This window comes from Zonotrichia albicollis, chromosome 27, assembly GCF_047830755.1.
Source record: "Zonotrichia albicollis isolate bZonAlb1 chromosome 27, bZonAlb1.hap1, whole genome shotgun sequence".
Taxonomy (NCBI): Eukaryota; Metazoa; Chordata; class Aves; order Passeriformes; family Passerellidae; genus Zonotrichia; species Zonotrichia albicollis.
The window spans coordinates 6,351,598-6,372,237 of record NC_133845.1 but is presented as its reverse complement, the minus strand read 5'-3'; the positions used below and the strand labels follow the sequence as shown (position 1 = coordinate 6,372,237).

General features: G+C 52.9%; 2 protein-coding genes across 2 annotated transcripts; one reads left to right on the top strand and one right to left on the bottom strand.

The window, feature by feature from the left end:
* Nucleotides 1-3,214: 3,214 nt before the first annotated feature.
* On the top strand, nt 3,215-14,336 carry FAM118B (family with sequence similarity 118 member B). Its single transcript, XM_074559393.1, is given in 9 exon segments — nt 3,215-3,525; nt 7,169-7,246; nt 9,196-9,448; nt 10,244-10,471; nt 11,594-11,722; nt 12,357-12,642; nt 13,093-13,152; nt 13,224-13,351; nt 13,354-14,336. Coding segments are annotated over 8 exon segments (1,242 nt in total). The 5' UTR covers nt 3,215-3,525; nt 7,169-7,175; the 3' UTR covers nt 13,441-14,336.
* Nucleotides 13,947-20,574, bottom strand: SRPRA (SRP receptor subunit alpha). The gene is made up of 14 exons (XM_074559390.1): nt 20,389-20,574; nt 19,655-19,738; nt 18,688-18,851; nt 18,431-18,591; nt 18,156-18,309; nt 17,552-17,702; nt 17,284-17,390; nt 16,975-17,093; nt 16,623-16,709; nt 16,360-16,532; nt 16,066-16,279; nt 15,826-15,989; nt 15,020-15,118; nt 13,947-14,789 (listed from the first exon to the last, which is right to left on the bottom strand). The coding sequence occupies exons 1-14, from the start codon at nt 20,506-20,508 to the stop codon at nt 14,661-14,663; spliced, it is 1,926 nt and encodes a 641-aa protein (XP_074415491.1). The 5' UTR covers nt 20,509-20,574; the 3' UTR covers nt 13,947-14,660.
* Nucleotides 20,575-20,640: the final 66 nt, after the last annotated feature.

The window sequence follows — 20,640 nt, the reverse complement described above, 5'->3', positions numbered from 1 at the left end:
CTGCAGCAAATGGTGGGGCTGATCCATCCTTGCAGCTGCCACATGCAGGAGTGGATCCCAGTGAAGCCACCCTGGGGTGGAAATGAGGGCAGGGGCACCCACCTGCCTCCCCAGGGACAGAGTGCAGCAGCTCCCTGAACCCCCAGGTGCCCCCAGCTGGCAGCAGCTCCAGCCTCTGCTGGGTCATGTGAAAGCACAGGAGGGTAAATGGGCTGGCACTGCAGGGAGGGGAAGCCAAGCCCTGGCAGGGGCCTCCCTCCCACATCCGCCACATGCCGTCACTGATGGGTGTCAGAGTGCCCAGCCCTCGGCAGCACCCTGCTCTGTTCTCCTCCCTGGTTTCCTGACTGAACACAGACAGGTCCATCTTTGCCACTCACACTTATTTTACAAGTTAAATTTACCTAACAAGTCATTTTTTCACCCCCAAATCCCCCCTGTATTTCTCCTTCCCCAGGTCTCGTTCCCCTCGTGCTGCTGCTGCTGGTGGCCAACCACTGACACTGCCTTCATCTCCTCATCATCCTCAACCCCTCCAAACCCCTCCTCCTTGGGAGATGGAACCAGGACTCACCTGCAGCTCATCTCTCACAGGTGGTTCCTCCTCAATGCCCTGTGAGAGATGAGCTCCAGGTGAGTCCTGGTTCCATCTCCCAAGAATCTGAGGGAGTCTCCAAGGCTCACATACCCATCCAGCTCCCTGACAGGCTGTTCCTGGCACAGGATATTTCCCCATCTCTTCCCTGCCTAGGGGACAATGCCTGGGCCTCTGATGTGGGCACTGTCCCACACCCATGGGACACCAGGAGGAGGAGCCCTGGGGGTCTAGCCCCACTGCTGAACGTGTCCCTCCCTCTCCCATCCGAGTCCTCACCCTGGATAACAGCAAGGATCCCCACAAAAGCTGGCCCTGGCACTCACACAGGAGCATCTCCAGAGTGAGCCCAGGGTGGACCACAGCACAAAGCTGGGTCAGCCTCTCCCTCACTGTTAACCCTGAAGCAGAGTGGTGCCCATCACACCCCACTGTGCACAGTACCACAGCTCCAACTGTGGGGTCCCCAAACTGCAGGGGCTGGGCCAGGACCCACCCAGGTAGGTCCTCAGCTCTACCCCAGCAGGGAGAATCATAGAACCCCAGAAGAGTTTGGGTTGGAAGGGACCTTAAAGATCATCTTGTTCCAAGTCCCTTCCAGCAGTCCAGGTTGCTCCAAGCAGATGGCCATGCTCCCCTAACTCACTGTGTTCATGGAGAGGGCAGTCTGTGCTCAGTGCCCATCACCCCAATTTCAGGACTGCTGCCCCTGCCCCCAAAACACACCCCAGTGTCCCCCATCTGCTTGCAAGCTGACTTGGACAACCCCTACACCTCCATGCCTGAAGGGAAGTATTTCCCTCAGGGAAAAGTCCCATGTCCTCTGACCCCCAAAAATATCCTTCCACCCCATTTACCTCAACACCCCATGCAGGGCTAGTCAAGACTCCCCTTCATCAATGCCACCATGAGCCAGCTGTGCCCCAGGACTGAATTCACCTCCCTGCTCAGCACACTGCACTCCTCCTTCCCTTGGAGTCTCCTGGGACAAAGGGCTGAAGGTCAGGAGATCCCCCAACCCCCACCAGCACCTGTCAGGCTTTTGGGGACCCCATGCCCACACCACCACTGTGTCCTACAGGTCTTTGAAGAGCTCCTGTTGGACACAATGTTCCACATGCCATGGCTGTGGCTTCCACAGGTGCTTCCATGTCTACTCACCCACCAGCAAAACAACAGACCAGGGCACAGCAGCAAAAAACCTTGTGAAATGGGGGTTCCCTGATGGTTTTGACCCCTTGCCATAAACACCTCCCCATTCCCAAGGATTTCCCAAGCCAGGCCATCTCTGAGCCCTGGGGTGCAGGAGCAGGCAGGATCTCCTGCAGGGCCCCCAGCCCACCCTCAGACACGGTGCTGAGAGCAGAGGAACCTGGGCAGTGTGTGCCCAAAATGCAATGAACTCCCTGAGAGACACTGGGCTGCTCCCCACCCCCTGCCACTATCTTGGCTGCCTTTCTCTCCACCAAGCAGGGGACACCAGCTGGCCCCTTTGGCCAAATCCCAAAAAGCCCAAGGCCGAGTGGCACTGAGCCCCACAGGGACCCACAGGCCGCCACCAACACCTCTCATCCCACTGGGACCCATTTCCCATCAGTCCCTGCCCCAGCACTGCTGCCACCACCCCAAAAATCAACTCCTCACCCGAGGACAGAGGAGGGCAAGTCACCTCACGCCACCTGGAAACCCAGAGAGGGAACCTGAGTGAGGGTGAACCCACAAACCCTAAACCCCACACGGCAGCACCACCTGGATCAACCTCCACCCCACCTCAGCAATAACAGAATCATTATTAAAGGTGTAATTAAGCAGGCACAGCTCTATTCACAGCGTGCCTTGATCAGCAGCAGCAGCACGCTGAAATCCCTACAGCAGGAGTTTCAGAACCTGTGGCTTACAGGAGTGCCTGTGGAATTAACAAACAGCAAAGACAAGGTGCTACAAGGCAGGGTCAAATAAAGGTAGTTCTGAGGAGAAAATAACCTAATTTTGTCACTAAAACCACCATGAACGTTTCATTTACGGTGCCAGTACAGAACAGTGCGCAGCTACCCAGAAAACAGAATAGTTTCTCTCCTGGAAAGCTCTAAGTACACCCAAATTCCGCCACACATATTCCTGAAGGGATCACAGCGGCCGTCCAGGCCCAGGCACCGCGTGTACCTCATAGGGCTGGAGACGCGGAGGCACATACAGGAACCCAGACAACGGCAGCTGGCGGAGGAGAAGTCCCTGAGGGGAAGGGGGGCACCGCCAGGCCCGACCCAGCGCGGCCCCGGCCCGGACAAACAAACAGACAGACGGACGGACGGACCCGCTCGGCGCCGCCCCCGGCCCAGCACTGCGCCGCGCATGCGCCCGCGCCTTTTATAGCCGCGCAAAGCGCCGCGAGAGCATCTCCGCGTTCCCACGCCTGGCCCCGCCCCTTCCGCTGCCAGCCAGAGTCAGGGCGGGGCTGGAAGGGGGCGTGGCCAGGTCGTGCCAAGGGGCGGGGCGTAGCGCGGGGCGGGGCGGTGTCTCCTCAATGGGGCCGCGCGCGCGGCGCCAGGTGCGTGCGGGGCGCGCGGCAGCGGCGGGGGGCGGGCAGGGCGCGGTTGCCATGGAGACAGCGCGGGGGGAGCTGTTGCCATAGCGACGGCGGCCGCCATAGCGGGGGGGGGGGGTCCCATGGCCGCCGGGCTGAGGGGACGGCGCGGCCTGAGGGGAGCGCAGGGACCGGCGGGGCCGGGGGAGCGCCGGGGGACCGGGAAACCTCCGGCAGCCGCGGGCGGCCCGGCCGAGGCTCGGCCCCGCCGTCGCCTTCTATAAACGCTCGTTCTTATTGATGTGTCCCCGTGGGAAGGGAGCCTCGGCGTCCTCTCCGCCCGCTGAATGCCCGTGTTGTTGCTTTTCCCGCAGCTTTAGCGAGGAGGGCACAACGGAGAGCACAGGTAAGGGCTCGAGCAGAGCCGAAGGCGTGACCCCCCCTCCCCGCGTCCCTCGGCAGAGTCAGTTCTGGAAAGGCAGCGGGGCTCTGTGGGATGCAGAGCTCCGCCAGGCTTTGCTGTGTCACTGCCTCTCCTTGCTCATGGAGCCATGGGGAAGCACGTGGAGAATCACAGCGTTGAATAAAATCCTCTGGTGTGTTTTGACTCCCGTCCAAGGAGGCTGAATCCTGTGTTTTTGTGGCTTGGACAGGAGCAGGGCTTGTCCTCGGTCCCATTGTCTCTGGAGCCTGTGTTTTTCTAGGATGGTTTTGATCCAGCTCCAGGGCAGCTCCCACGTGGAGGGGTAGGCTTGGGAATTGGCCAGGGACAGCTCAACTTTCAGCTGAAACAAAGTGGCTTTTACACTGTCTTGTCCCAACACCCTAAAGTGCTGAATTGAAAGAGAAGCTGGGAATGACATCTTTGCTGGTGGCAGTTCTCAACACTCAGAGAAGCTGAAAATGATGGACGAGCACTAGGTTTGTACTTGTCTCTTTTGGGAGTTTGTGGGGGCTCTTCTGGAGGAGCCCATCTTCCAGCCTGGTGCTGGATCACTTGGCTTCAATTTTAAACATCCAGGTGCAGCTTTAGTTCTCTGTTGGGTACAGCAGCAACTTCTCCTTGATGTGAGGGAGAAAATGTTCCATTAATTCCCCTTTTCAGTTCTGCAGGTTGGGCTCTGGTGTTGGCTGTGTGGTGTGGTTGTGTTCTGCAGAGCTGCAGAGAGGTTTTTGTAAATACACACCCTGTGTGAACTTCAGCCTTTGTCTGACACACGTGGTGTTCAGGTGTTTGCTTTTACCTGGGATACACCTTCACATTTCCAACGTGATGTGTCTGTGTCACACAGGGAGTTGCTGGGGTTGGGTTTCTCCAGTTTTGGTGACTTGGGCACAGTTTAAAGCTGAAGTCTGGAAGGCTTTAGGATAAATTGAGGGATTTTTGTGGTGTGGAGGGAGAAAGAGAACGCAGCAAACCCACACAGGGAGTCTCCTTTAACCCTGATAAAAGTGATGGGGAGCAGGCTGGGACAGGGGAACGGGGCAGCTGAGCCAGGAATCCATGGAGTGTTGTGTTTACAGTCTTCACTCCCTGTAGTCTAAATAGCTGCAAAGTCCCCAATGTCTGAAGAAGGCTGGAGAGACATTTCTTATCTTCTGAGTGCTGTGGCTCCCTCTCCTCCATGGCACCTGTGTTCCCAGGGGAACCTGTGGTTTGTTCCCATGGCAGTGTCATGCTCTGAGGTAATTCCATTTAATTTTGGCTACCTCAGCTGTGCCAGCACCATCCATCCCTCTAGCAAGCAGAGTTTCTCCCCAGGACTAAAAACCAGAGGTTTCTATTTCTTGGCTGAATCCCCATGAATTCTTTTTAAGACCTGTAATAACTTTTTTGGAACTGGGCTGTATTTATAATGAGTTTTTTGTTCCTTTATGGCTCTCTGCACTGAATAATAGACTTGAAGGTTGAAGGTCATTATATCAGAAAACCTTGCAAGGTGATTATAATTCCAAAAGGTGTTTTTTCCTGAGTTTAAAATTGCTTTTGAAATGTCATTTAGAGGCACTTAAAATTGATTTGATGGCTCCATTCCTGCTGTTAATAGCATGGGAATGTGCAGGGTGAGTGAGATGGGAGCTGTGCTGAGGCAGGTGGAAGCAAACAGGGGAGCTCTAGGTGGGAGTTTACAAACAACCTTGATATTCGAGCCTCAGCTGATGATTCACAATGCAAAGATAATTATAAGCTTAAATTATATCCAATTTAGAAAGCAAGGAAGGATTTACCTTCAGCTGTAGCATAGGGGCTGAGGCAGACCTGGCACCAGCAGGAGCTCAAAACTTCCCTCTGAAACACTCCTGTTATCAATTGTTAGTGCCTGCCTTATCTAAAGCATCTTTGCACCACTAAATAAAATCCAGCTGGCTTTGTGGAAGCAGCCTGTCCTTCCAGAAAAATCAGCTAATCCAAAAGGAGAGATGGGACCCTCCTGGGAAGGAAAAAGAGGGGCTCTTCCCCCCTTTATCCTGATTGTGCTTGGCTGCATTCACTCAGCAGGGATTTGAGGTGAATCTGACAGCTCTGTGTCCAGCAGCTCCTCCTGAGAGTCACTGCTTTGGCCTTTGGAGATGTAACCCCCCAAAACAGTTCACCTGACAGCATTCAGGTGTTCAGGGGTTCAGAGGTTCATTGTCAGAGCAGCACTGAGCTCCTGGGCTGAGTGTGGGTTGGGAAAATACAGGGTACAATGTCCACAAGTGTGTGATGGAGGAGCCCTGCCTGGCATGCACAGAGAGGGGAAAACCAGGAGATTCCTCACTTGCTGAGGGTCTTTGACACTTATCCAAAGTCTGGGCCCAGTAAGATAAAATGTGATTATTTAGAGTGATAAGCAGCATGTGTTCAGTAATGTTTCAGGAGGTAGGTAGTGAAAATCAGCTCTTTGAGGTGTTCTGCTGTTGGTACAATGATTTATTATTGAGCAAGGTGGGGTGGTGGAAAGTCCCTGCCATGGCAGGGGGTGGAACGACACAAGGTCCTGTCCAGCCCAAACCAATCCATAATGCCATTGTATAAAGTTTTCTGAAGGGGTCAGAGGGCAAAGGCTGCGCACACACAGTGTATCTGAGCTCCTGACAGTGTCACTTTGCCCTGTTCTCATCATCCAGCAAGGAAAGGAGGTGCTTTCCTGGAATACTGGCTGATTTCTCACATGATCTATGCCCACACCTGCAGGTCCTACCTGGAGAGACCTGCCATTGTCACCTGCTGGGCTGCCAGGGAGCAATCACAGCATGTCATCTCTAGAATTCTCAGATCTCTCTGAGATGGCAAAACCTGCAAAAATTCTGTGATTTTGGGTCAGCAGCTCTTCCTCAGCATTTCCTCTGGCCGAAAGCCCTTGTCTAACCGAGTTTTTGATGGGCTCTTCATTACAATTGGCAAGGAGAAAGCAGAGGAGGGTGAACAGTCCTGTTCATTCTCATTCCCTTTTCATAGACTTATTTGGGAGAAGCAGAGTGGGAGAGCTGTGCGTGCTGGCAGAGCTTTTGTGTTTTATGTGACGGACTGTTGAAAGAGTTCTCAAGCTGCACTTCCTTCCCGTGGGCTTTAAGGTCATTTCCCAGTGCTTGCAGGCTCATGGCGGGCTGGGAAACCCTTCTCTCATCACCAGGGAATGAAATGCTCTCCGTGGCTTTTTGGAGCCAACAAAAATCTCTTTGTCTTCTCTTCCCTCCCACTGTTTCCCAAGCAGCAAGTTTGCTGACGGGCCTTGCGGGGAAGGGGGGAGTGCTGCTCCAAGATCCAGCTCTCAGGAAAACGAGCTGCTGAGGTGGAACAAAGGGTCTGGCAAAGTGGGTTTTGCTGAGGCAATCACACCTGGGAAAAACAGCCAAGGATTTTATGGTAAAAGAGGTTAAGGAAGAGGATGAGACTGTGGGACAAAGTTCAGAGACAAAAACATGCAATTCTCAGCCCAGAGGTGATCTTGGAACGATAACAAACCTAAGATTTATCCACATGTGCAAAGCTGGATCTGTAAAACCTCGTTGTTGTGGTGGTGTCCATGTGCAGTGACTTCCCTTTGGTGATTTGTCTGCTACAGAAACTGGATGGCTTCTACGGTGAGCCTGGGCAAGGAAACACTGTTGGAAGATGGAATGCCACCTGCAAAAAAGCCCAGGTAAGTTTCCTTATGCTCCAGTGAATTTGTTCTAACAAGAGCCTTTTCCTTTGCCTGCCATTGTTCTTTAAGGCTTGTGACCCCTGGCGACCGTGGCTGTTTCGTTTCCTGATCCAAGAGCTGTGTGCTGGCTGCTGGCCGGGCCCTGGGCTTTCCTGCTGTTTGTGGAACAAACACCTTCACAGCCACAATGTACTTTTGGGGTTTTAACCCTCAGCCAGAGGATGGGGTCACTCTCAAAGCTGTATTTTGCTGTCCTGCCCAGTCACACTGTCAGGTCAGACACGGTGGTTGTGCTTCTTTGCTTGAGTTGGATGGTGGTTTCCAGGAGGACAGAGTTACTCAAATTAGTATGGTTCAGCTACATGTAAATAATTCACTCTGAGGCTCCCTGTGCTTAGAAGTAGGTGATCTTACAGTTCTGTGAGTGGAATCTGACTGGTGGGAAATTCTGTCTGTCAGAGACTGAGACTATGGCTGCTGCAGGCTCAAAAGTTGTTGTGAACAAGCAGCTAATTCAGCTGGGGGGTTGTCTCCCACTAATTTGATTTATTTGCAAGTTCTGGAGGGCTGCAGGACAGTACTGTATGGTCTTGAGGTTGATCTGTGACCCTGGAATGTGCAGAAGAGACATTGGGAGATAATTTTTTCCTTGCTCCGGATATCAAGGTAGACACAAGTACATTTATCAGCAGGGCAGGTATGCAGGACGTTAAGACTTGGTAATTTGTTATTATTTTGGTAATTTGTTATTATTTTGGTAATTTGTTATTATTTTGGATTTCAATCCCTGTATTTCCAGTAGTTTTTTTATACTAGCTCATTAGCCTGAATACTAATTTATTCCTCACAAAAGGCTTGCAGTCCTAAAATTAAACCTTGTTTATCAGCAGTAACAGTGAACTCTCCTCGAGGAAAGGGTTAACAAGTCTGTTTTCATAGGCAGGGGCTGAGCAAAGCACAGCTCCATCTGTGTGGTGTTGGTTTCCTCTCCCCTTCTCACTAAATATCACGTGTTTGCTGATAAAGCTCATTTCTTCCATACAAGTTGCTTTCCCAGGCTGCTGCTCCAATCCTGAGAAGCTGCAGCAGGTCCCTGCTGCAGAAAGCAGCTGGACACCAGGCAAGGCAAGGCAAGGAGCAACCCATCTGCTTAATAAATGATAAAGGTCACATTTAAAAGCTCTGTGCAGGTGTAAAGCCAGGAAAACAGGGAGGAGGGGAGGAGGAATAAGGAGAACACAGCCCTGCAGCCCTTTCATGTGACTCTGTATCATCTGGGTATTCTAAAAAATTGGCCTTGAGCATCTTGCTGACATTTCAGGCATCATAGGGAAGGGATTGCTGGTACAGCTGAGGGGGTTCCTCAGCCAACTGGGGCTGGAGGAAGCCTTCCCTTGCTTTTGTCTGTGCTGGGATAAGTGGAGCTGTTGTCTCAAGGCCCCTGTTCTGCACCTTGTTTAAAGCAGGTCACATTTCTGACCTGCATGGGATCTGACACAGGTTTTATCTCGGGACACAGAGCGTGTGTGTGTCTCATTCTCTCGTGCTCACCACTCCTTTCCCATGCCCTCCAGCCCTCCATGTAACTTTTATTAATAGACTTCCATTATTCCAGATTTTTAGTGGATTAGCTTTGCTGCAGAAGCACCCCAGGGCATCATTGACTTCCCCAGTAACCATGCTGCTAACAGATTTGATTCCCAAAATGTTGTAATTAGGGACCTTGTATTGGGAGCATTTGTGCTGTTGATCCATGCAGCTGCCTGCTGTCCTTTAAGGATACCAAGCTGCTCCTCTCATGCTCTGTTTATCAGAGAGCCCCAATGGATATTTGATCCAAAATTTAGGCACAGGGTACCTCCCTCTCCCTCAGGCTGCATGTGCCAGCACCCCAGACACCCTTGCCCTCATGGTGGTACCAGCTGTGCTCCTTTCTCCTTTTGCAGGAAGCTGCTGCCAAGTCTCAAAACCAAGAAGCCTCGGGAACTTGTGTTGGTGATTGGGACAGGAATTAGTGCTGCAGTTGCTCCCCAGGTCCCAGCGCTGAAGTCCTGGAAGGGGCTGATTCAGGCCCTCCTGGATGCTGCTATTGACTTTGATCTCCTGGAAGATGAGGAGAGCAAAAGGTTCCAGAAGTGTCTTCACGAAGACAAGAACCTGGTCCATGTTGCACACGACCTTATCCAGAAGCTGTCTCCGGTCAGTGTGCTTGTACCTGCCCTGAGGGCAGGATTTGGCTTTTGGAAATAACCAGGTTTGCTTCTCCAGCAATGGTGCCCCATCCCAACAATTCCTCTGTGCACAAGGAACCACAGGTGCACTTACTGTGCCAGGTGCCTGTGGACATAACCCTGCTGTGGATGTGGGTTTTGGGTGTTTCACCTGGACCAAGATGATTAAAGGGATGGAGCACCTTCCTATGAGGAAAGGCTGAGAGCAGTGGGATTGTTGAACCTGGAGAAGAAGGCTTCGGTGGTGACCTAACTGTGGCCTTCCAATACCTGAAGGGAGCTGAAAAGAAAGATGGAGAGAGACTGTGGGCAAGGGCCTGGAGTGACAGGACAAGGGGGAATGGCTTCACACAGCCAGAGGGCAGGGATGGATGGGATGTTGGGAAGAAATTCTTCCCTGTGAAGGGGGTGAGATTGCCCAGAGAATCTGTGGCTGCCCCATCCCTGGGAGTGTTCCAGGCCAGGCTGGAGGGGTTTGGAACAGCCTGAGATAGTGAAAGGTGTCCCTGCCCATGGCACAGAGTGGGATGAGATGGCAGAGTGGGCTTTAAGGTCTTTCCCAACCCAAACCAGTCTGGGATTCTGTGATCCTACAACTACACTGAAGGAGAGCACCCACCCTGGTGCAGCCAAGGCTCTGTGTTTGCCCTACAAGGACCCAGAGCTTTGCAGGGTGTTGGGAAACGTGGGCAGTTTTTCATGGGGCCATTTGGTGTGAGGTGTTACAGGGCTGGCTCTGATCTCAATCTTCTCCCCTTCTCAGCGCACAAGCAACGTTCGCTCAACCTTTTTCAAGGACTGTTTATACGAGGTGTTTGATGACCTGGAATCCAAAATGGAAGATTCTGGGAAGCAGCTGCTTCAGTCTGTGCTTCACTTGATGGAGAATGGGGCCCTTGTGTTAACCACAAACTTTGATAACCTGCTGGAGCTGTATGCAGCACACCAGGGGAAGCACCTTGAGTCTCTTGACCTGACTGATGAAAAGAAGGTAAAGGATGATTATTTCTTTTGTCAGGGTCTGTGGTGGTGCAGAATGTGTCTCATGCTGCTTGAGGGCATTGTTGTGATTGTAGTGGTTTAACTGGTGGCAGACAAGCTCCAGGCAGAGGCTCTGTCCAGGGCAGCAAGCAAGGAGTGAGGAGGAACGCTCCTTTCTGGAACGCTGCTTTGCTGGCTGCCATCCAGTGCTCAGGAGGAGTCCTTAAGCCTGCTATTTCTTTGATCTCTGTCCTTGAAACTTCTGGCTTGGCCTTGCTTCCACATAAGGCTCGGGTTGATGTTTCTAGCCCATATGAGAAACTCCATGCAAGATGCAAAGCTGAACTTTTTATTTTTATAAGGTGCTGCACAGTGCTTTTTGTGATGGGTGTTCAGGGCTGCAGCCTTCAAGGCTCCCCTCTTGCCCCATGTCCTCTTCCTGCAATGGCTGGAAAGGCTCCTCCTGCTGCACTCTCAGAGCTACTCTCTTTATGCAAAAATCCCTCCTCCTGCCCCAGTCAGGCTGTGAAACCCTGAGCTCTGCACCTGCCCACCTCATCTCTCAGTCACAGGTTTTACTGGTGGGGAGCATCTCATCCTTCTGTTTGCTTGTTAAACACCCTCAAAGTCTGTGTCCTGTGCACTCCTTGCTCTCTTTTCATTCTCATTTCTGTGCTTCACGTTTCCTGCGTGACCTCTTAATCTACATGGCTGGAAGTACTTACAGTGTTACAAGTAAGCATTCTAATTATTGCAAGCTTAAACGAGCTGAGGTCTGCAGGAGTAAACCGAGAGCCTCAGAAGCAGCTGTCTGAAATGGAGGTCAGCTCAGCTGGTGACTCCCTCGGAGCCAGTAGGGGCCACAAAATACAACTTGGTAGGCTTGAGAAACATGCTGATAGAAGATTTGTAGGTTTTTCCCCTTTTTCTGGTCAATCTGGCATTTTGATTCAGTCTGCTCATCACATTCACAGTCAGCTGAAGTGTTGACCCAAACAAGCACGCTAAGCTGTGGCTGCAGGCCATGGTGTGGAGGCTGATGGAGAAGATGAGGAAGGAATGCTTCCCCAAAACGTTACATTTAGCAGTGCTGATGCACTCACGGACGCTGCTGCGGGTTTGTGCTGTGCAGGTGCTGGAGTGGGCGCAGGAGAAGAGGAAGCTCAGTGTCCTGCACATCCACGGCGTCTACACCAACCCCAGCGGCATCGTCCTGCACCCGGCCGGCTACCAGAACGTTCTGCGCAACACCGAGGTCATGGTGAGCCACGCTGGGCCAGCTGGGCACGGCTCAGCTGGGCTTACACTGAGCTCAGAGGGTGGGGGAGAATTAATAGATATGGGAAAGAAGAGGGCGAATTCCCTGGCCTGCTGCAGTGCTGGAACACCTCCCATGTCACAGACATCTTTTATGAAAAATCCTTTCCTTAGGGTTTTTCCTCCTGAGAAGCTAAGAAGCCTCAAGAACAAACTATAAACAATGGTTATTTGCTGCTGTGAAATGCAACAGGTAGATCTTTGATTGGCCCATGTTAGTTGTTTCTAATTAATGGCCAATCACAGTCAGCTGGCTCAGACTTTCTGTCCGAGACACAAGCCTTTGTTATCATTCTTTCTTTTTCTATTCTTAGCCAGCCTTCTGATGAAATCCTTTCTTCTATTCTTTTAGTATAGTTTTAATATAATATTTATCATAAAAAAATAAATCAGACTTTCTAAAACATAAACTCAGATCCTCATCTCTTCCCTCACCCTAAGACCCCTGTGAACACAGTCACACTCGCACACTTGCTGAAGGATGGCATTGCTGCAGAGCCTCCCAGGGATAGGGCAGGTGCTGTCTCTTGGGAGGATGAAGCTCACCTTGACCAAGAACATCTTTCCCTTTCTTAAAGCGAGAGATTCAGAAGCTGTATGAAAATAAGTCCTTCCTCTTCTTGGGCTGTGGTTGGACAGTTGATGACACCACGTTTCAGGCCCTGTTTTTAGAGGCTGTCAAGCACAAGTCAGACCTGGAGCACTTCATGCTGGTGCGGAGGGGGGATGTGGATGAGTTCAAGAAGCTCCGTGAGAACATGCTGGACAAAGGCATCAAAGTGATTTCCTACGGGGACGACTACGCTGACTTGCCCGAGTACTTTGAGCGGCTGACGAGCGAGATTGCCATGCGGGGCCGAGCAGGTAGGGCCAGGGGCTGGGCTGGGGGACCCTTGGCTGGCACCATGCACAATAGACAGGAGTTGTAGCCCCTGTTCTCCATGCTAGGTAAAGATTCCTGAAACCTTTTTTTAAAAAAAGCAAACGTGTCTCTAAGTGTAGCTGGATCTGCGGGTTGCTTTTATGAAAACATTGTATGTTTTAACAGTTTAGACAGCTGTGCTGCCTCCCACGCCTGCAAACTTTGCTTTTCATGTGCAGCTGTTTGTTCCCTTTCTAGTGAAGGGGCATTTAGTATCCCTGACCCTCATGCTGCTCAGCCTGAGCCAATGCATTTAAACAAGAGGCATCACTAATAATTCATAAAAATGGGGGAAGTGGGTTCTGAGGGTTAGCCCAGCCAGGAAAGGCTGTGTGAAACCAGCACATGGGCAGCTGGCTCTCCACCTGACTCTGGTCTCTGCTCTGCCCCAGGTGTGCCCAAGGAGGGGCAGCAGCTGAACGGCTCTGCCGCTGCCCACGCTGAGGTGAAAGGTAAGGAAGGCTCTCTGGAGCAAAGGGGCTTCACCCTGTGTTGCTCCCTGGAGTCCCAGGCAGGTTTTCAGCCTTTGCTTCCACACAGGATGCAGCCCCTGAGCCTGAGCCCTGCCCAGGCCCTGAGCTGTGGCAGGGGCTCCTGGGACAGGCCCAGGCCAGGCCAGTAGCCCTCAGGGAGGCCGGAGCCCACCACTCACTGTCCCACTGCTGTCCAGCACCGAGCCAGGGCCCTTCCAGCAGGGACGAGGCCAGGACAGAGCCAGCACGGATGAACAGCTGGGCTAACACAGTAATTGTGGTTTTACTGGGGCTGCGTGTGCCTGCGGAGCGCGGTGTCCCCGAGGGAGCTGCAGCCTCCTCTAACTTCATACCTAGTGCTTTTATATTCTGTATTTCAATTTAAAAATGAAACTTGAGCTTTTTTTTTTTTTTTACTGGAAGCTCTAGTTTTCTAGTCCTGTCTTTTTACTGTACAGTATTTTGTATGTTGAAGTTGTATTAAAGGCCTGCTCACTGAACTTTGGCTGCTGTATCATTTAAAGGCCCTTTCACCCCTCCTGGTGGGAGTTCATCTACCCCAAACCCAGTAGGAAACAGGTCCTGGCTGGAGGCAAGTCATTTATACACAGAGAACAAATTATGAAGTTTATTTTATATAAATTATGTCTCTTAGCAGACAGCATTCAATTTATTGCACTATAGCACATCTGCAATACAGAGCTACAAGACATTGTCAGAGGTTTGTATTATCAGTGTAGCACTTCCGACCGGGATCAAGAGGCACTCGGAGCGGGGAGAAAGGGTGCAGGAAAGCAGCAAGCAGCCACCATTCTCTTCCAGTATTAATGTGGTTTGGTTTTTTTTTTTCCTTTTTACTAGCAAATAACGCCAAGACCAGCGGGCAGGAGCCAGGCAGGGCACGCTGCCTTCCTCCTCTTGACCTGGCTGCTGCAGCTCTCCAGCTCCTGCCCAAATACGTGGTGTCTGGGGACCCTGCTTCAGAGTCCGGGTGAGGACAGATATGGGGGACTTTAAGGCAATTTAGCATGTCCCCTCCAGCCCAGCACAGGCCATCACCTTTTTTTGGTTTATCAGCTTCGGTGGAGCTGCCACGAGCAGCAATGTTAACAGCCAGATCTAATGCTGCCCTTAAGCCCAAGTCCCTCCTGCCTCCTCCCTAAGCTGGTCTAAAAATCAAAAGCAGCTCAATGAAAAGCCTTCAAACCCACCAAAAAGCACAGCAGATCCTGGCACCACCCACCCCCCCGTGCAGCACGAACAATACAAAGCTCTGGATTCGGCCTCCCCGCAAGGGAGCCTGCGTCACTGGACACAGAACAGAGGAACCCAGGGAAGGGCTTTTTCTGGATAAAAGTGGGTTTATCCAAAAAAAGTACTCCTCATGCTGCGATTCCTCCATTCTGTTCTGCACTACACGGGAAAGACTAGTTGGTGACAGGGTAAAGCAGGTTCTTCTGGGACATCTGCACACAGCGATTTGGTGTTTAGGCCTTCATGAGCGCTGCGACCACGGCCTTGGCGTTAAGGCTTCGCAGATCACAGTAGGTTTGTCCGGTACCAACGAAAACGATGGGCTTGCTCGTGATGTAGGTCATGGAGATGGCAGCACCCACCTGCCGGGGACAGGCAGCACCATGAAATCCACTGCTCCCCCTCAGGGAGCTTGTCATTCATTCATTCATTCATTCATTCATCCCCCAGGAGTGGAAACCAGACTTATAAATTTGGTTCAATGGCTTAAACACAAGGAGAAAGTGCAGGAGTGGCCTGTGTTTGACTGTTCCCATCTCTCCCCTCCAATCACTCAGGACTCTGTACTGAATCCCCTCAGCAGCCTCCTTACCTTGTCATCGATGGTATCAAACTTGGTGAGGACGATGCCATCGATGAGCCGCGGTGTCTGGGCCATGGAGTGATCAGCCAGGGCCTTGTTGAACTTGACCTGAGGGAGAAAAAAGATCCAAGAAATGCCTTTGTGGTGCTGCCACCATCCAATTCTCTGTTAAAACCTACAGGGGTTCTTTTCCCTCTTCATCTCTGAGAACTCAGTTCATCCCTCTGGGTGTCCAGAGTTGCCAGGACCCTGCCAGGGGGCTCAGAGACCCTGGCACACAGCCCAGAACACCTGTGGGTTTGATTATGACCCCTGGAGCAAATTACCAGCTTTGTATGAAGACCTGAAAGCCACAGAAGTTTAAGTAGTGTAATAATAAAATTATCACACGGTGAAAAAGTAGATGTTAGGATTTTTAGAATAGGGGTTTCAGAGACAAGATGGAGGGACTTCTCCAGCCCTTCTGCTTCTCTGCCTCCATCTTCTGCTGTGATGTTGGCACGTACAGATTGGTCTAGAGTAGAAGCTCACTGTCTAACATAGGTGATAAGTATTGGAAAGCAATTGTAAGCATTGTATATGTAGTTTGTAGTTTTAAGAGATAACACCACCACGGGGGCAGTCAGAGTGCCTCTGTCTGTCCTGCTGAGCGGACCTTGGCTAGACAAGAGAAAAATTTTTATAGATAAGATACAATAAACAACTCTGAGACTGAGAAATGAAAAACTCCTACTCATTCTTTGAACACGTGGGCCCAAAACAGAGACTGCCACCTTCTGAGATTCATCTCTCAAGAGCAAAGCCTCCACACTCACCAGCTGATCCACAGCCTCATTTCCCACCAGCGCTTCCCCAACAAACAGGACCAGGTCGGGAGCGTTGACAGCGATGAGTTTGGCCAGCGCAGTCATCAGGGGTGCGTTGTCCTGCATGCGTCCCGCCGTGTCCACCAGCACCACGTCGAAGCCCTGGTTGCGAGCTGGGGCGGCAGGGAGGCAGCGTGAAGGACGGCCCTGCCCCAGGACAGCACCCCTCACCCCCAGCCTGGCACATACCGTAGGAGATGGCCTCCATGGCGATGCCCGCCGCGTCCTTGCCGTACCCCTTCTCGTAGAGCTGCACCATGGTGCGCCCGCCGTGGCTCTCCGGAGGGTGCAGCGCGTTGAGGCGGCGCGTGTGGGTGCGCAGCTGCTCCACCGCTCCCGCGCGGAACGTGTCGCACGCCGCTATCAGCACGCTGAAGCCGTTCTCGATGAGCCAGAACGAGATCTGCAGCAGGCAGCACATCAGAAAAGCAGCTACACAGCCTGACCCCATCACCCCACCTGCGATCCAGGGTGCTGTCCCACCTTGGCCAGGTTGGTGGATTTCCCGACGCCGTTGACACCACAGAAGGTGATGACGTAGGGCCGGCGATGGCGCTGCGCGTCCATGACATCGCGCAGGACGTCCACGCGGCGCTGCGGCTGCAGGATCTGCACCAGGGCCTCCTGCAGCGCCTGCTTCACCGTCGAGGTCACCGCTGCAAAAAGGGGGTGCAAAGAGGACGTGTCACACGTGGGGAATACTCCTGAGCTCCAAACCACACGCTGGATGCCACACGGACACTTACTGGTGAACGTCCCCATCACCTTCCCTTCCAGTTTCTTGGCCACTGATTCACAGAGCTGCACTGCAATCTCAGCTGCCACGTTTTTAGCTTTGAGAAAGACAGAACAGGGAGTCAGTGCTGCTGAGAAGGTTATGTACGTCCCACATGGGTCTCAAGGGAAGGATTCCCACCAGACCTGACTGCTGCCCCCCTTTTGCTGCACTCTCAAGGGCTTCTCTAAGGTCAGAGAGAAACCCACCACAGCTCCTGTGGGCAAGAATATCCCAAACCACGGGCACTACCCACACCAGGGCCCACCCAACAGAGCACAGGGAACTGCCACTAATCCCTCACACCACGGATCCAGACGTACCAATCAAGTGATCCTTCATCTTCTCCAGCACAGGGTCCATGTCCCCTCTGGTCAAGCTCTTGGAACCCACCAGGCCCTTCAGCATGCCAAACATGCCCCCCAGGCCACCCTTCTTCACACTGTGGAGAAGCAGAAGAGTTACACTGAGGTTTGCAAATTATCATCTGCAAAGGTCAGATGCAGAAGGGCTTGCCCTGAGAGGAATAACACACCAGTTTGTGCTTCCTGCATTACTGGTTAGACTGGAACAGGAGTTACAGGAGAGAAATCAAGAACCATGTGACAAGCAAGGGCTGTGGGAGCCTCTACCTGGGTTTTGAAGAGTTCTGGACAACTTTCTCCTCTTCAGCTTCATCGTCACTCTCATACTCCAGGTCATAGAGGCGGCCAGGCTCCCGATTTTTGTCCCCCAGGGCCTGCAAAGAGAACAAGCAGCTTTATGGGCTGAGTGCCACAATCCTTATTTCATGTTTCTTCATGATCCCTTCTCATCCAGGCACAGAGACTGGGCTGGGTTCATAATGCCCAGCTGATCCCAGAGAATACCCAACAGCAACAGAGCCTGACTTTTCCTTACCATGTCAGGGTCAAACTCCTCCACAGGACAAGCCTCGGCGCTGCCGTTGGTAGCAGAATTACTGTAATCAAGTACTTTGGCATTAGAGTTCCCCAGATCCCACACCCGGGGCTTCTTCCCCTTCTCCTTCTGTGCGTCGGGCTTCGGAGATCTGGTGGAACAAAGACAAAAACACATTGTGTTCAGTGCAGGGAAACAGCAGCCATCACCTCCGTAGGAGGTGTGAAAAATAAAAGCCTGGATTACCCAAAAAGGCAGAAATTAATCAATCTGATCCCCAGTTTATTTATCTGAACTTTAACCCCATATGGCACCACTTCCCCTCAAGCCATGTATCAATGCACTAATGCTGTCTGCTCACTAAAGACAGGTCTGGACTGCTCCCAAGGTTTCTGCATCTCCCAGCAAAGAAAAATCAGGTTCTATTACCCCTCCAGGACACCCAGGTGTCTTCTCTCAATTTTTTCAGCAAGGAGGGAAATCAGGGAAATAAGGTCCAGGAAAGTAAGGTCTGGCTTCCAGGGTTCACCAAATGTTCAACATGGTTCAACAGCCATGGCCTAGTTCAAAGCATAGGCAGACTGACCATGCCCTCATCACCCACCTGGACTTCTCCCCAGCTTTCATGTGTCTCCTGAAGAATTCCTCCCGGTTCTTCTGCAGGATTTCATCCTTGGTCAGCTCCTCCTTTTCCCCTGCTGCTGAGAGCTGCTTGTCACCCGCAGATGCTTTAGTGGGTGCTGCCACAGCTTCAGTTCCTGACAGGAAGAGCCCCAACACAAGCTCAGTCCAGCTCCAAGTGGATTGGGAAAGCACAGCCTGCAACACATTGCTCTGGAATATTTATTTCCCTCCCATTTATCTTCCCCATCAACTCACCCTCCTTTTTGGAACCTTTATTCTTCTTGTTCTTGACCTTCTCCTTTGGTTTCTCCCCTCGGGTTTCAATCATACACTTGACAGTCTTCTGAGATTTCAGAGACTGCTCAAACGTCTTCATTACCGTGGGAGCTCGGACTTTGCTGCTCTCCTCTGCATCCCTGCAGGGAGGTGACCCATTAGCCTGGATTTCAGCTCTTCCCCCGCTCCCATCTCTGCTCAAAACACAGATTTAAGACAAAACCCAAGCTCTGTACCGGAGGAGGCGCATGAAGTCATCTTTAAAGTCAAAGGTGCCATTTAGGAGGCCCAGGGCTCCTTTCTGCTGGAACTCGTTGCGGTACTTGTCCCTGAACTCCTTATGGACGTCGTCTATCAACTTGTCCACATAGGTTAGAGTCAGGATCTTCTGGAAGCCCACCTGCCAAGGAGCATGGCCATCAGACACTGCACTTCCAGCTCATTCAACAGCAGCAAGCAAGCAAAAACCTCTCTGTTTAGTTCAGAGCTCTTTAACTTGGGCAAGCTTCTGCCTGCACTTTCTGCTCCACCTGCCCAAGTTTTCAAAATGCCTCCAAAAAGGTGAAAAACAGCCCAGAGCTTCGCTTCAACAGGTGACTCTAACACACAGAGGCTGTCTCATGGCAACAGGGACACATAGGGCAAGGGCAGAAAACCTTTAGCTTATCTGTGGGTCAACAGGAAAGGTAGTGTGGATTTATGGAGATAAGGTGCCAGGAGACTAAAAAAGAGAGTGTTAAATGCGCCATAAAGTGAAGGGAATAACACATTTCTGGCTTTTTTTCAGTAGCTGTGGCCAAAGTAAAGTTTTACAAGGCTGCAGCTTCTATTTGAGGTTTGATTAGTTTTAATCCTGCTGCAGATGATTAAAATAAGCTGCTACTGCAGTGGCATTCAGCTGACAGACACCCAAGTACCCCCTCTGGGGGAGCCTGGCTACACTGGGGTCACTGCTCAACATCCCCCTGCATCACTCATCACAGCCCCTCACCCCCCAAAATCCCAGAGACAGAGGAGCCAAACCACTCTGGGAGCTGATATCCAGCCCTAGGCAGTGCAAACAGCTGCTTGCTCAAACCTCAGCACAGCAGGAACTGTTCCCCCTGTTTTCTGGGGCAATCCCCTTCCTTCAGGTTTGGGGGCACATGGGGGGCTGGAGGGACCCTCCTGCCACCAGAGGGGTGCCTGGAAGGGGTCACTTACCACAAACACCAGCTCAAACTGGTTGTCCAGTTTGTACTTAAGCGTGAGGGCTTCATGGGTGAAGGAGTTGTTGCCGCCTCTCTCCTGGGGGAGAGGAGCTGTCAGAACGGGGGTGCCAGCAGCACCCACCATCCCCTCACCCCTGTCATCCCCCTCTCCCCACCATCATCCCTGTCACCTCCTTTTCCCAAAGCAGTCCAGCATCCCTCACACATGACCCCACACGCCCTGGGCAGGTGATCCCACCCACGGCGGGGTGGTCGTGCCCCCTGTGCCCCGTCGCAGCCGGGTGGTCCCATCCAAGTGTGTCGCCTCCCAAAGGTAAAGGTCCCATCCACACCCCCAGATGGGTGACCCCACACCCGTCCCCACTCCCAGAGCTGGCCGTGCCTGTGTGTCCCCTCCAACAGGTGGTCCCACTGTGTGCCACCCCTCCCACTCCTATCCGTCCCCTCCCATTCCCCCAGAGCTGTTCGTGCCCGTGGCTCCCCCGCCCCACGCAGGTGGTCCCGGTCCCCATTCCCCGCCAGCTCCGTGGCTCAGCAGCTCTCCCTTCCCCGGCAGACGGTCCCATCCCGCCTCCCCGCCATGTCTGTGGCCTCCCCTCTCTCCTCCCCAGCCAGCCGGGTCCCACCGCCCCCCTCCCTCACGGCAGCCGGGCGCTCCCTCGGCCCCCTCGCCAGGTATGTGACCCCCACCCAACCCTGCTCCCCCGGCAGCCGGCCCCGCCCAACCTGCAGGAGGACGGAGCGGATGAGGGCGTTGACGGGGGCGGTGGCGGCGGGCCCGCGCACGCCCTGGAAGCACCAGAGGACGAGGCCGCCCTTGCTGAAGATGGTGAAGAAGTCGAGCATGGCGGCGGCGCCGGGCCCGGCGGGGCGCACACGTCGCTCTGCCCCGCGCTTCCGCCGGAAGCCCCGCCCCCCCGCGCCATTGGCGGGACGGCGGCGGGCAGGGGCGGGGCCAAGGCCCGCTCCAGTGGGCGG